At 39.2% G+C, this 12,329-nt stretch overlaps 1 protein-coding gene across 2 annotated transcripts; it reads right to left on the bottom strand.

Annotated features, from left to right (window-relative positions):
* Nucleotides 1–365: 365 nt before the first annotated feature.
* On the bottom strand, nucleotides 366–11,001 carry piwil1 (piwi-like RNA-mediated gene silencing 1). Of its 2 annotated transcripts, none has more exons than XM_054610290.1 (21): nucleotides 10,926–11,001; nucleotides 10,457–10,549; nucleotides 8,907–9,012; nucleotides 8,411–8,539; nucleotides 8,094–8,308; nucleotides 7,370–7,491; nucleotides 7,022–7,102; nucleotides 6,249–6,446; nucleotides 6,031–6,139; nucleotides 5,576–5,702; nucleotides 5,192–5,309; nucleotides 4,833–4,947; nucleotides 4,538–4,725; nucleotides 3,941–4,013; nucleotides 3,515–3,715; nucleotides 2,308–2,411; nucleotides 2,074–2,144; nucleotides 1,828–1,981; nucleotides 1,473–1,598; nucleotides 1,223–1,370; nucleotides 366–971 (listed from the first exon to the last, which is right to left on the bottom strand). In XM_054610290.1, the coding sequence occupies exons 2-21, from the start codon at nucleotides 10,523–10,525 to the stop codon at nucleotides 855–857; spliced, it is 2,571 nt and encodes an 856-aa protein (XP_054466265.1). In that variant the 5' UTR covers nucleotides 10,526–10,549; nucleotides 10,926–11,001; the 3' UTR covers nucleotides 366–854. The 2 variants fall into 2 exon arrangements, with proteins under 2 accessions (XP_054466265.1, XP_054466266.1); XM_054610291.1 differs by having other exon boundaries at nucleotides 10,954–10,990.
* Nucleotides 11,002–12,329: the final 1,328 nt, after the last annotated feature.

Genomic DNA, 12,329 nt, shown 5'->3' with positions numbered 1-12,329 from the left:
AAACAGTGCAAGCTTTCCCCATGGTGTCTTGAAGACCATATTGTTTTAAAAGTCTGCAATTGTGTGCTAGCTTTATGCTAAGAATTATCAGCCTATATTGATGGTTACAAATTATTGTGTGGGTGTGCATGTGCAATCTTTTCTAAAAAAAAAAATCTAAATAAATTTGATATTTTTTAATGTTTGCATGTGTGATTTAACTTAAGACAAAATGACATACCACATAAACAAATGTTTATTAGAACAATTTGTAACATACCTAGATGTTAACCCATATGAACCTTATTACTAACAAAAATGTGATATTTTAGCATGCTTTTACTCCCCACTGTGGAGGACAGCCATTACTACAAATCACCAGTTAAAACAAAAATTTTAGGTTCCCCTATGAAAAAAAATTGCTTTGCTTAAATATTTTTTCCCTTACTCAAAAGACAAAAGCCAACGTCGACTTATAATTAGTAATTAAGTTATAACTGAATACAACAAGGACATGTAGAAATGAAAATTAAATATTTTTCCAATGACAACTCAGATCAAGTTACGTGGGACATATTACTCTGAACATTCATCTACTTTAGTGCATTTTCAACAGTAGGCAGGTGCATGGGTCATCATTTTAGCATGTGTGCTACAGTAACTTTTGGTCTCTGATTCGAGTCTGTAGTCAGACTTCATTATGAAATACAAACCTCTCAAACTGCGTAACTCAATACACAGGGCTATACAAAATGCAAACACTTAGCTTTGGCAAAACTTCACATTACTTTAAACTGAAGAGAACTTTCGTAAAAAAAATTGACACATTTTTTACGGCAACTTGAGAGTCGAACAAACCGCCCGTCTTTTCATCCTTAAAGGTAGAAGAGGAGGTCATCCAGTTTCACACTGGGCTCCCTGTGGATGCTTTGACCCACAAGAAAAGCCATCTTGTGGGCATACTGGCAGGGAGCGGGCACTCTGATGGTCCCCTAGAGCACACACACAAAAAAAAGCATTTTGATTAAAAGAAAAGAAAAAAAGACACTCTTTGACCATTGCTTATGATTTATTGGGCTTCATGCTGGCTCTGATCAGTTATTCCTAAATATTAGATATTCAATAACAGGTTGTACCCAACTATAAAAAGATTCCCCATTCCTGCTGTCAACTTTGGAGAAACTACGAGTACAGCCATCCAGGATGAAACAAGCTTAATAACACAACTTCAAAGTGAGCCTACCTGCCAGTTGTAGTACATGTGGCACAGCTTATAGGTAAGCCGCTGCATGTGATCAGGCTTCAGTCCACTGGTGTCGTACACAACATTGTAGTGGGTTGGGGAGACGCTTCCAGTGCGGACTGCCTGGCTCACAATGTAGAAGTCATACCTGGCAAACAAAGGTTACAACAATGAGCCACTCTTACTAACACTACAAAATAAAAATAATGCAGGAACAGCTTAAAAAAAGAAAAAAAAAAAAGAAAAATACCACTCTGGACGGGTGACCTCTGAGTCAACGACGGTGCCTGGGGGAGGGTTGCCCACCTTGCCGTGTATGTGGGCAAAAAACCTACTGTTGATGCGCTTCTTCACCACCACCACACTCAGCTTGGGCCTATGACAAACAGATGGAGAGGCTCCATAAAAAACTGGCAATCACAAATTAATTTGAGCTTTGTTCAATTCCTTATGGTGTGTGAACTCTTCCACTTTACGAATAAGAAAGAAGTCCACATTTAAAAAAAACAGAGCTAATGGCATAGCTTGTGTTTCAGCACCTCTGTTCTCAATGCCATTCACAAATGATGGAGTTGTTTATTACTGGTTAACAACGAAGATCTCACATGTAGTCGTGCCCCATGGACTTGATGGATTCCATGATCTGTGAAACCTCATAGTCGACCACGCTGTGCAGCTGGCCGTCTCCCACTCCATCTCGGTACACAATGATGCGTGAAGGCAAGCAGTTGTTGAACTTCAGATAGTCCTTCAGCGCACCTGGAAAACAAATACATTTAGGACAGGTATGCTGAAATTGTTGGTAGAGCATTAATGTCTATAAATTCATAGAATCATGGAAAGCATCTTGCCACTTAAAGCCATCTTCAGTCCATCCATGATTTCCTGGCCTTTGTGCTGCAACACACACTTTGAGAACCACCTAGAGAAAGACATTAGACCTGTCACACAACTGAATGGTTGTACTTTGGCACTAAATCTAAGACTTTGAGGTCACCAATACAACAACTGTAAAGCTGACTTTTGCAGCCTTCTTCAGGCTGTGGACCAAAGTACAGTGTGGAAAGAAACTTTTAGAAACCAACCTGCTCATGCTCTGATTGAGGCTGGCCACTAGAGCTCCAATAGACCTTTTCCCACCAATTGTGTCATGGTAGCAGTCAATGCCCACAATCATCATCTGTTTGAGCTGCAAAAAGACGGGACAAGTTACGAGAACAGATTTGCAGCGTCTGCATTTGTACCCCCACCATAACCGTAGAATGATGAAGAACCCTCATAGAAACTAATGAATCCTGTCTCTCCTTCAGCCTTAGACACAGATATTTAATTTCAAGTAGTTAAAGATCACATTCACTAACCTCGACCTGTGGAAAAACCTAATGAGTAACAAATGGTTACAGCTATACAGGGTTACAAGCTAGGGCTGATAAACAGTATGGTTAATATCCACAATGCATACCTGAATCAGAAAGACAAAGTAAGCAAATGTCATATTTGTATGTCTCAAATATGTGACTTGAACAAGCATCAAGTCCCCAAAACATGATAAAGTCAATATGGCAAATGTGTGAAGAAAAATCATTCCTTGCCACTTTGACACATGAAGTTTCGTTAGTCTATGTTTATTTGTTTGTCTAAGCCAACCTGCGACTCAGGAGCCACATGCGGCTTTGACAAAAATAATAAAATAAGTTATTTTTTAAAGCCCTACGAAGTACACAACACTGTTCCAGCCAACAGAGGAAAAGGCCATTAAAAGGAAAATACTCAATCATAAATACAATACATAATTTAAAAAGAAAGTCAACAGGGACCGGTAGAGGGGGAGTGAAATGTCCCATGCGGCTGCAGGTCTCTAAATGAGAGGATTTCATCCATTCAGGTGGGTGGTGGTTGGACAAAACAAGGATACGGATGATGCAGAGAAGGTCGGCCCTGTTCTACTGCGTTTTACCTTCATTAAAAGTAAAAATTGATTTTAGTAGACAGATTTTCTTTGTTCAGAAATTGCTTTGCCGACCCCTGGTGTAAGCCTTTGTGCAACCAGCTCCAAATCAATTAGCAACCCTGATTCAGATTCATCCACCTCTGACATCCTGTATAGTGTCTTGCTAAAATAATAAACTTTGATCAAAATTTGTAAAAAACATGTAACTGTAACAGTTCCATTCTCTATCCGCTCTAAATTAACATCTGACAGCTAAATCCACTGGAGTACAACTTATCTTGTTTTACCAAACGCGCCTAACCTCTTCAACGTACAAATGAATTAGTGTGCACACGACTTACAGGGATTTCCACGCTCCAGAGCTCTCCTCCCATCTTGCAAGCCATCTGAAGAGCAATCTTTGTTGCCACAGTCATGAGTGCCTGTGGTTTGCTGAGGGTACGGGAAAGCACACACTGGCTGGGAGTGGGGCAGTCCACACAAAGGTACTTCTTGATGCTGTCGTACTTGTCCTTCCTGTTGCTGGGGAGGACCACCACCACCTAACAGAAACAAATGAATGTAACTTACACTGCTTGCTGACACAGCACATCTCTATGCCTCAAAAATACAACACACATCATGTAAACACGGCTATAATGCAAATTTTAATGTTCATCCACGGTTAACAAGAAATGTTAAAGCACTGAGTAAATAATATGCTAAAGTCAAACATATGAAGGTGATCTGCACCTCCACGTTTATGCATTATATATTTTGTCACTAACCATCTGTGTTTGGGGTACAACATTGTGCTGCAGGGCTCTGAGGAGAGACTCCTGATGATCATCATACTCAATCCTGAATTAAAAAAAAAAAAAAAATAATAAAAAAAGGACAATTTGCAATAATTAAATGACAAAGCAATTTTTACCAAAAATCAACATAACCATAATGTGCTTAGTGGGGTAACTATAAACTGACTAAGGTTAACAAATCATTAAAATAATGAATCTTTATTACCAAATAATTTTTTTTAAAGACATTAAAATATTTTAAGTACCAGAGAAAAGTGTTACAGGGTTTAAAACTCAGTAGCCATGTTATTACGTTTACCAAGCTTAAACTTATGAAGTTCAATATAACAGTGCTGCAATAAATCCTTTCCTCATGAAGGTTGGAATGTGTATATTGAAATACAACTCACCAAACCTTGTGTTTGTTTTAGCAATAACTAATAAACTGGCAAATAAGTGCATTTAAATGTATTCTACACTCAGATTATAGAACAGTCACTAATGACATTGCTGGCACCAGTCTGCACATCATAAATAATGTTCAGAAACCAGTTTTTTATCCCCCATCGTTCTTATGCTAGAACTCACATGACGGCTCTCTGTATGCGGATACTGAGTGGACCTGAGACTCTGATGAGGGTCTGCAGGAGGGACTGGGCTTCATTGGCGGTACGACGGGTGTGAAACAAGAACCAGTTATCCAGTGGAGGAGAGCTGATCAGAGCCACCCCACGCATCTCTCTGGACCAGTCAGCGTCCTTGGGGTTATAGTCGTACTGGGCGACACAAATTATGGTGTTAGTCTCTCCATTAAGATCATATAAATAAAATTCATTCAGGTAATTCAAAACAACAATTTTATTTAACCACAAGCATGTTGTACCGATTTTGGTCCCTGGAAAATCCGCTCTGCTGGAAGGACTCTGCCAGTCAGATTTAGGAGTTCCTTATCAAAATTGAGTCCCCACTTATCCAACTCCGCTTGTGCGTCAGTATTCCTATGAAATAATGTTTAGGAATTAAATCAAAGCCTTGCATTATAACTTTCCATTTAAATTTCAGTGCATATAAAGAAACAAGTTACACAAGCTGTTGAGATGAGGACAACTTCAGTGGGGAAACAGTGAGAATACATATTTAAAGTAATCACATTAAACAAGCAGGGAAATGTGAAGAGTAAAATGTGACGATGTAACTTTGGGCAATAACTACAACTATAAAGCACATAGGATAATCACCTACTTCTGTATATTACTGACAAATCTGTTGAGGCGTCCCTCCCTCTGCTCTGGATTCAATCTGGTGTGCATGCTCAAGTCCTTCATGATGGTGAAGTCTTTTCGCATCTTGTCAGTCAAGCCTGTCAAACACATGGAGTTTTTATTTAAAGTTATGATAAATTTGACAGAATGGTTAATGACGTCCAAACAGGCAAACTGCCGTCACCAATAACCACAACAGGACTTCAGAGTATTTGATGTTGTGATCAGAAGATTATCCCTGAAAACAAGTGTAAAAGTGTTCCTCAGTAACTGTAAAGATAGCAAAAAAAAACATACATATAAATAAACATCTGATACCACTGCTATAGGCGAATTAATTCACAGTGGAGAATAAGATAGAAACCTGTAAGGAAGCAGAGCTCTGGGATGAGCATGGCCGGGCCTGGAGGAGGACCTCCAGAAGGACCCATCTTCTTCACATGGCTGACCAGCAGCACCTGGTTCCCATCAGCGATGTCCAGGTTATATTGCTTAGAACAGAAAGTACGAGTTTTTGAGTGCAGACCAGAATAGAAGGTGGTCATGAATAAGGTTAATATTTAGGTGCATCACTTACTAGAGTAAGCCTAAAAAGAATCCCTAAAGATTTAAACATCTGTCTACTGAGTCTACATGCGTTTCCTTCTCTTTGGCCACGCCCGATTCTAAGTCCTTCAAACTGAGAATGTGCCAATACGAGCTTATTGCAACATTATATTTGTGTGAGTGTGTGTCAGTGTGCATCCGTTTAGGCAGGAAAGCTCCTTTCAATGATTGTACCAGTTACAGCAACACTTGTGTTGGGTGCATGACAGCTACCGTCTTATAGTAGTTCTTGAATGAAATCTCCTTGTCTCCCCTCGTGAACGTGTTGTTGGGAGTGTGATCCCATGCAATATCATCAATCCTGTAGGTCTTGTTGTTGTACCTAAAAAAATGCAGTGGGAGAATGATGAATAACAGCTGATAAACAATTCCATGCTCTTTAGTTATTTGTGCACATTTATCCAAGAATGTGTGAGAAACAAGGCTCCTACTTGGTGAGGACTATGAGTCCAACAAGCTCCTTAGTGCAGATCTCAGGGAAGCGGGGATTTCCACACTGCCGTCTCAGGTTGGCCATAAAGTCAAGGACCGTCTCACTACGCAGCACCTTGTGGCTCACGTCAGAACACAGCATAATGGAGGTCTCATACCTCAAAATGGTGGTGGTGTAGCCTGGCCAGATAGTCAGCCTAGGACCGAGAGACAGAGTCACTTTTTTTTTTTTTTAAATCCCAAATCTAATAAAAGTAATTTAATATCATTGATGATTGCCCATTAACTGAACTCTGCTAAAGCTTCTCACTTGGCTTAAACCAGAAAATTGGGACTGTGATTTTAGCTTTTAAAAAAAGACAAGGATAACTTTTCAAAAATAACAAAATCCTTAGTCAGAGACGGTCCTTCAGATCTCATTTTCTACTTCTAAGAAAGCAGCAAACCACTTCAGACCACATTTCTTAAACAGTCTACATTTACAAAATCAGGACTTAAGGTAATTAAATCTCCATGAAAGCAAGTATGTTGTTTGTCTTTCAAAGAGCAGAGAACTGGAAATATATTGCGAATTTCACGGTTTTAAAATTACGTTTCATTAGACTTTTAATACAGATGCAGACTCCTTATGTTGACTTATAGCCCTGCCATTAGCTTTCATATTCAGGAGACACTCAGGGAGGATCACATCCTAAAAATAAACTATAATTCTTAATCTATACTTTGTGATTGAGCGGTACAAAAGAACGCAATGTGAGGTAAATGAACAAACCTGTGCTGTGGGATGTTGAGTGGATCTTTGGGGTTGTAGTAGTTGCGTCCAATCTGCTGCATGTCGAGAATTCTTAAAATCCTGAAGAAATGAAGTAACACCCTTTCATGAGACATTTGGAAGTTTCAAAAGATCCAAAATGCTGTGGTGAATTTATTGGCTTCTAAGCTTTTGTAATCAGATATAATGATTTACTTCTATTTGTAGATGCAACACCCATAACCATATTTACACTAATCACAAGCAAATCCAATTTTTGGAGGACATTTCATTTAATATGTTTGATGCATGAACATACTTCAGTCCTAACGGTACAATACTTTAGACCTGAAAACTGTAAGATATTACCTTCTAAATATAATGTTGTAAAACTGAATGCACACTGGTGATGTGGGTGGCAGTTCATTTGTCAGGGTAACAGTGATCTGAACCTTCTCTCCATTCCTCGTCTCGCTGTGCAGCAGTGTCTCCTAAACACAAGGTTAGACATTAAAGTAAAAGAAAGAATCCCAAAAATGTCGATACAAATAGAACCGTCAAATTAAATCAAAAGTAATATTTTTGCAAAGGCTGAGCAAAATACCAAATCTTGGATAAAATCTAAAAAGGCTGTTAGCCAGACGATACGCTTATTACTTGGGCTTCAAACTGTGTCAACACCCTACAACTACAAGATTTGGCCATGTTTAATGAAAAATAAACATTTTATAGGTCTACATAAAAAAAATGCAGTGGGGTCAGGGTTGTGCAGAGTGTTGAGAGATGCAACAAACACTGGCATGCCTATACGTTATGCAACGCAACATCAAACTATATTAATAACGGTAATGTCTCAGCCTTTCAATCGCTCTAAGATATATTAAAAAATACACAAATAATTGTTCTGCAGTGAAATTAGCTTTACAACAGACAGCTCAGGGCGCCAACTATTGCAATCTCAATAGATTGGTCAGGGTTAATTCTGGTCTGAAAGGGTTCAGGCAACTCTGGGGACTTGTGAACTTCAACCATTACAATCATTTCCAACAGTGTGATTAGCCTAAAATGCCACATGATTTTAGGATCAGATTACCTTGTCGGCTAATCTACGAGGTAGAAAAAGCAAAGCTCCATCAAAACTCCGCGCTGAGCCAAGTGTTTCCTCGTGCTGGAAGAGGAGGGCTGATCTCAGACGACGAGCCTCCATTGGTGGGTTGAAGTCCACATGGTACTGATACAGCACCCACTGAGGGCGGGACAGGATGCGAAAGAAGTTTGCCGTCAACTGAATGGGAGAACCAGATGTTCCTGAGGAAGCAAACACACAGTTTCACAGAGCAATATATAATCCTTTACAACAATTATAAAATGTACCTTTGCTGAATGTGCGTTAATTTAAAAATGACTGACCCAACTTTGAATCCTTAACGTGCTCCATAGCCTGCCGCGTGTTAACCCCCGCATCGTTAAAATCCCGGCGGCGTCCACCTCTTTCTCCCAGCTTCACCTGCTGAAATCCGGCTGAAATCTGTAGAACAGCTGATGAAAACAAATTGAGACCATCATGACCAGCCAAAAGTCAAACTTAGAAATGTTTTTTTAATCTTGTCTAAAATAACCAATTTCCTTGCACTGCGTGCCAGGGTAGTCTGAGGGTCAGCAACATTTTTTATATGTGCCATTTTTAAATTTTCTTGTTATAAGTGTACCATTTCAGCATTAGGTTTTACTATGACAACTTCACAATTTCCAACAGAGCTGTAATTTAGGTTCAGTCAAGAATGGACAACTCTGAAAGACTTTTCTGTCAATCCACATTTGTAATTGCAATTCAATGCAGACTTTCAAAGAGTAGCCATGATCATTTGATAGAAAAGAGACAAATATATCATGACTTTAACGGTACCTTCTGCAGAAAAAGGTCCTGGAGCACCCTTCTGCCTCCCTCTACCGACCAGCTCTCCCTCGGCGGGTGGGGGAGCTGGCGGTGCAGGCTCTCCTCGAGCCTGGCTCTGTAAGAGAGAAAGGAAATACATTTAATTATGTGTATTATCAAGGTCACTATTCACACTAGAGCTATATCAATAAAGTTATATCGCACCATATGTAGTCTTAGATTTTGGATATTGTAATATGGCATATGTGATTTATTCACCAAGATGAGGCCATTCATTCCAATTAAAGTTTCTCACCAAACAAAAACACAGTACAGCAGGGTATAAAGAAATCCCGAAGCATGATTTTCAATGCAGTCATAAATACAGATGCTGCACTTTCTATGATGTGATGTATTGTAGTGCACAGAACGCACCACCGGAGGTCGGTCTCTGTGGTAACACAGGCAGCTGCGTTCAGAAAGATGGCAACCGAGTGTTTTGGGTTCAGTCCTTTTTAAAACTACAAAATCTATTTTTATAGGGAGTTGACTTTGTTCAACTGTCAGTCGGCCAACATCACCTGCATATCATCTCCGTTCAGCCCACTGATGTGTCACGATCATCAGTTCCTGCTGTGTGTCGTGTAACATTCGCAAGTGTGCAGTCGAGAGACAGAGTGTGAAGTTATCAGTAACAATATAGCTGTGAACATAGCAGTGCATGAGGTGGGCTGTACAGACAGCCCCCACAACCAAAATGCAATTTACCTCAAACATATTTTTACATGTTCTCAAACATATAAAAACTTAAGAAAAATATAGCCGACACTTTTAACATAGACACCACTATAATTAATGTGTGTGTGTGTGTGTGTGTGTGTGTATATATATATATATATATATATATATATTATTTATTTTGCTATGGCAACAGTGGTGCATGTACAAGCTGCCACTGATAGCGCCCATGAATATTTGCTAAATTTTTTGTTTAAACTTGTTTTCTTTTCGTCTTAATTACCAGAGGCATAAGACAGAAATCACTCACAACTTTGGAGAAGGAAGAGTGGGGATTGGATAAATTTGTAAGGGATCGGACCTTGAGACCATGACCGCCCCAAGTCAAGAGGGAAGCTAAGCTAACCCAGCTAGCACCTAAGGGTCTATCACAATGATGCTTTGTGCTCAAACCTAGTCAATGTTGGTGGAAAATGTTTCCCTTAAGTTGGATTTTTAATGTGAAGATGCTGGCCATATTACCCAAAGAACTCTCATTACATTCCTCTAAATGCAATTTAAAAAAAAAATGCACAGGAATGTACCACAATTTTTTATTTTGGGTCATATTTTTACTTGTGTATGGAATAATGGTATGAATGGGCTACAACTCTGTGTTGTTGTGCAACCCTGTTTTGCATAATGACAAATGATCCTTGAACCCTTACTATGCATGCATCTGTGCTGTAGAGGACTTAATAAAAGGTGCACCTGAACATGGTGCTCAATGGTTCAGGTACATAGAGGTCAGTAGTTGTGCAGCATGCAGACTGCGCAGAGACTACTGCGCAAGCTGCTCTTACCGCTCCAGGTGCCGCAGTCTCTTGACCACGTGCTCTGCCTCTTGATCTAGCGCGCGCCCTTCCGGTCATTTTGGTAAAGTTTCAAAGATGCAGCTGTTAAAATAAAACCACAAAAAAAACCTCAAACATTAATAACTAAATTGGAAGCAAATAATCAACCTCTAAAGAAATATGGAATAATATGGATTTTTTTTTTTCAACTATCCTACCTGGTAACAAACATCCACCTTAGTTGCTAATGTTTCTGTCAGAAAAATATGTGTGCAGTCAAAACAATGTGATACATATTATAAATGACACAACATCTCTGGAGTTGTACGTGTCATCTTGCAGACACGATGCAACCAGCTGGCTTAATTTAAAGGCTAACCTCTATTAGCATTAAAAAAAATGTTGTGAATAAACAGATTCACTCATAAATGTAATGTGTAATGCATATTTTACCGTTATAAGTTTTTATTTTACTCACTTTTGAAGGAAAGCTCCTCCTCACTCACCATTCGGCAAAAGAAAGTTGATCACAGGTGCCACGATGAAGAGCAATTTAGATAAGGCCTCTTCACTTGGAAAATTAATACGCTTGTAAAGTTTTTCAAACACCTCTTCAGTTTAAATATTGCGTTTTTGTTTATTACAAGGTCATCTAATCATAATTAATCTAATATAGACGTTTTTGAAAAGTTGCAGCGATAATTTATCAGAAATGTTTATGAACTACTTTTTTAAGCGCAATGATCCGATTAATCTAGGGCTGTGATGTGTATGCACTTTTTTTTTAACAGTGCGATCTCAATGGTGACCACTAGATGGCAGCAAAGCCCGTCGAACAGTATATAAATGATACAGACTCAGGCTGTCTGGGTTACCATCACCTCTCTTTGGGCTTTGATAAACACAACTGGTGGTGTTTTAAAAGTGAAGGTTGATTTGACCTTTTACTGAATTAATTAACCTTAAGGTGGCATGCAAGTAAGGCCTACATGGATTCCGGTTTAGGCTATGAATGAAAAGAAAGTATCATCAGGATTAATCTCAAAAGTATTGACTGATTGAAGTTTGATTGACTGTAGTATTTGAGGCATGGCTTTCTCTAATAAGAAGGCCCTTTTTATGTAGTTGTCATTCCCTTTCCCATCAAGTTTAACTAATGACCATGATAAAAAAAATGGCTGATTCAGTGATGTATCTGTTAAGAATGTTTTTACAAAGTAAAAAGTCCTCCTATGCAATCCTTTTAAGATGTTCCTGATCACAAGCTATTATTTCTTCCCAAACGTTTCCTCTCTTCTCCACATTCCACCATTCAAAGCTGAACTTGGCACCTCTGAGGGCATTTTTAGGAAGGTGTACCCAAGTCTTTCATGTCTGACATCTAAGAGTGCTTACCGATTCAGACCTGATGGACCAGTCTGGGAGGATCTGCTGGAAGAAAACTGAGGGGAGATGAAGAAAAAGCAAGGAAATCAGTGTCATCAAGCCTGATTGTTGGGTAAAAAGGGAAAGTAAATCAGACTGAGAGCCACATAAGACACAGAAATCCACTAGGGTGTAGACCTATAAGCATCTGAACAGATGCAATCCAACAATACACACATAGTAAGATTACTTTGTCAAATGCTGAACAATAAGAAGCTTACACAAATGGCCTAGTACTGTTAAAGCCATGATAAAAAATAAAAAAATGTTCTTAAAAAACTAGGCTATCTCTTAAAAACAACAACAAAGGCCATTGAAAAAGACTCAGATTGAAAGAAAAAGACCAAAATGTGGCCAGGGAGAGGGCTGCAAGCTGAGCAGTGTGAGGCTGAGAAAGGTGCACCCTGCCAGGGACGTTGATGAATGCGCTTCAGGCTTCAAGTCTGCCCTGCGGCCC

Source organism: Anoplopoma fimbria, chromosome 13 (assembly GCF_027596085.1).
Source record: "Anoplopoma fimbria isolate UVic2021 breed Golden Eagle Sablefish chromosome 13, Afim_UVic_2022, whole genome shotgun sequence".
Classification (NCBI taxonomy): Eukaryota; Metazoa; Chordata; class Actinopteri; order Perciformes; family Anoplopomatidae; genus Anoplopoma; species Anoplopoma fimbria.
Note: the sequence above shows the minus strand (reverse complement) of the source record. Positions and strands in the feature narration are given on the sequence as shown.

Coding starts and splice junctions, on each gene's coding strand:
- piwil1 (XM_054610290.1), bottom strand. CDS start 10,525: ATGACCGGAAGGGCGCGCGCTAGATCAAGAGGCAGAGCACGTGGTCAA. Junction 8,309..8,410: donor CGTTAAGGATTCAAAGTTGG/GTCAGTCATTTT, acceptor TTGCTTCCTCAG/GAACATCTGGTTCTCCCATT. Junction 2,145..2,307: donor CTCAATCAGAGCATGAGCAG/GTTGGTTTCTAA, acceptor GTCTTTCTCTAG/GTGGTTCTCAAAGTGTGTGT.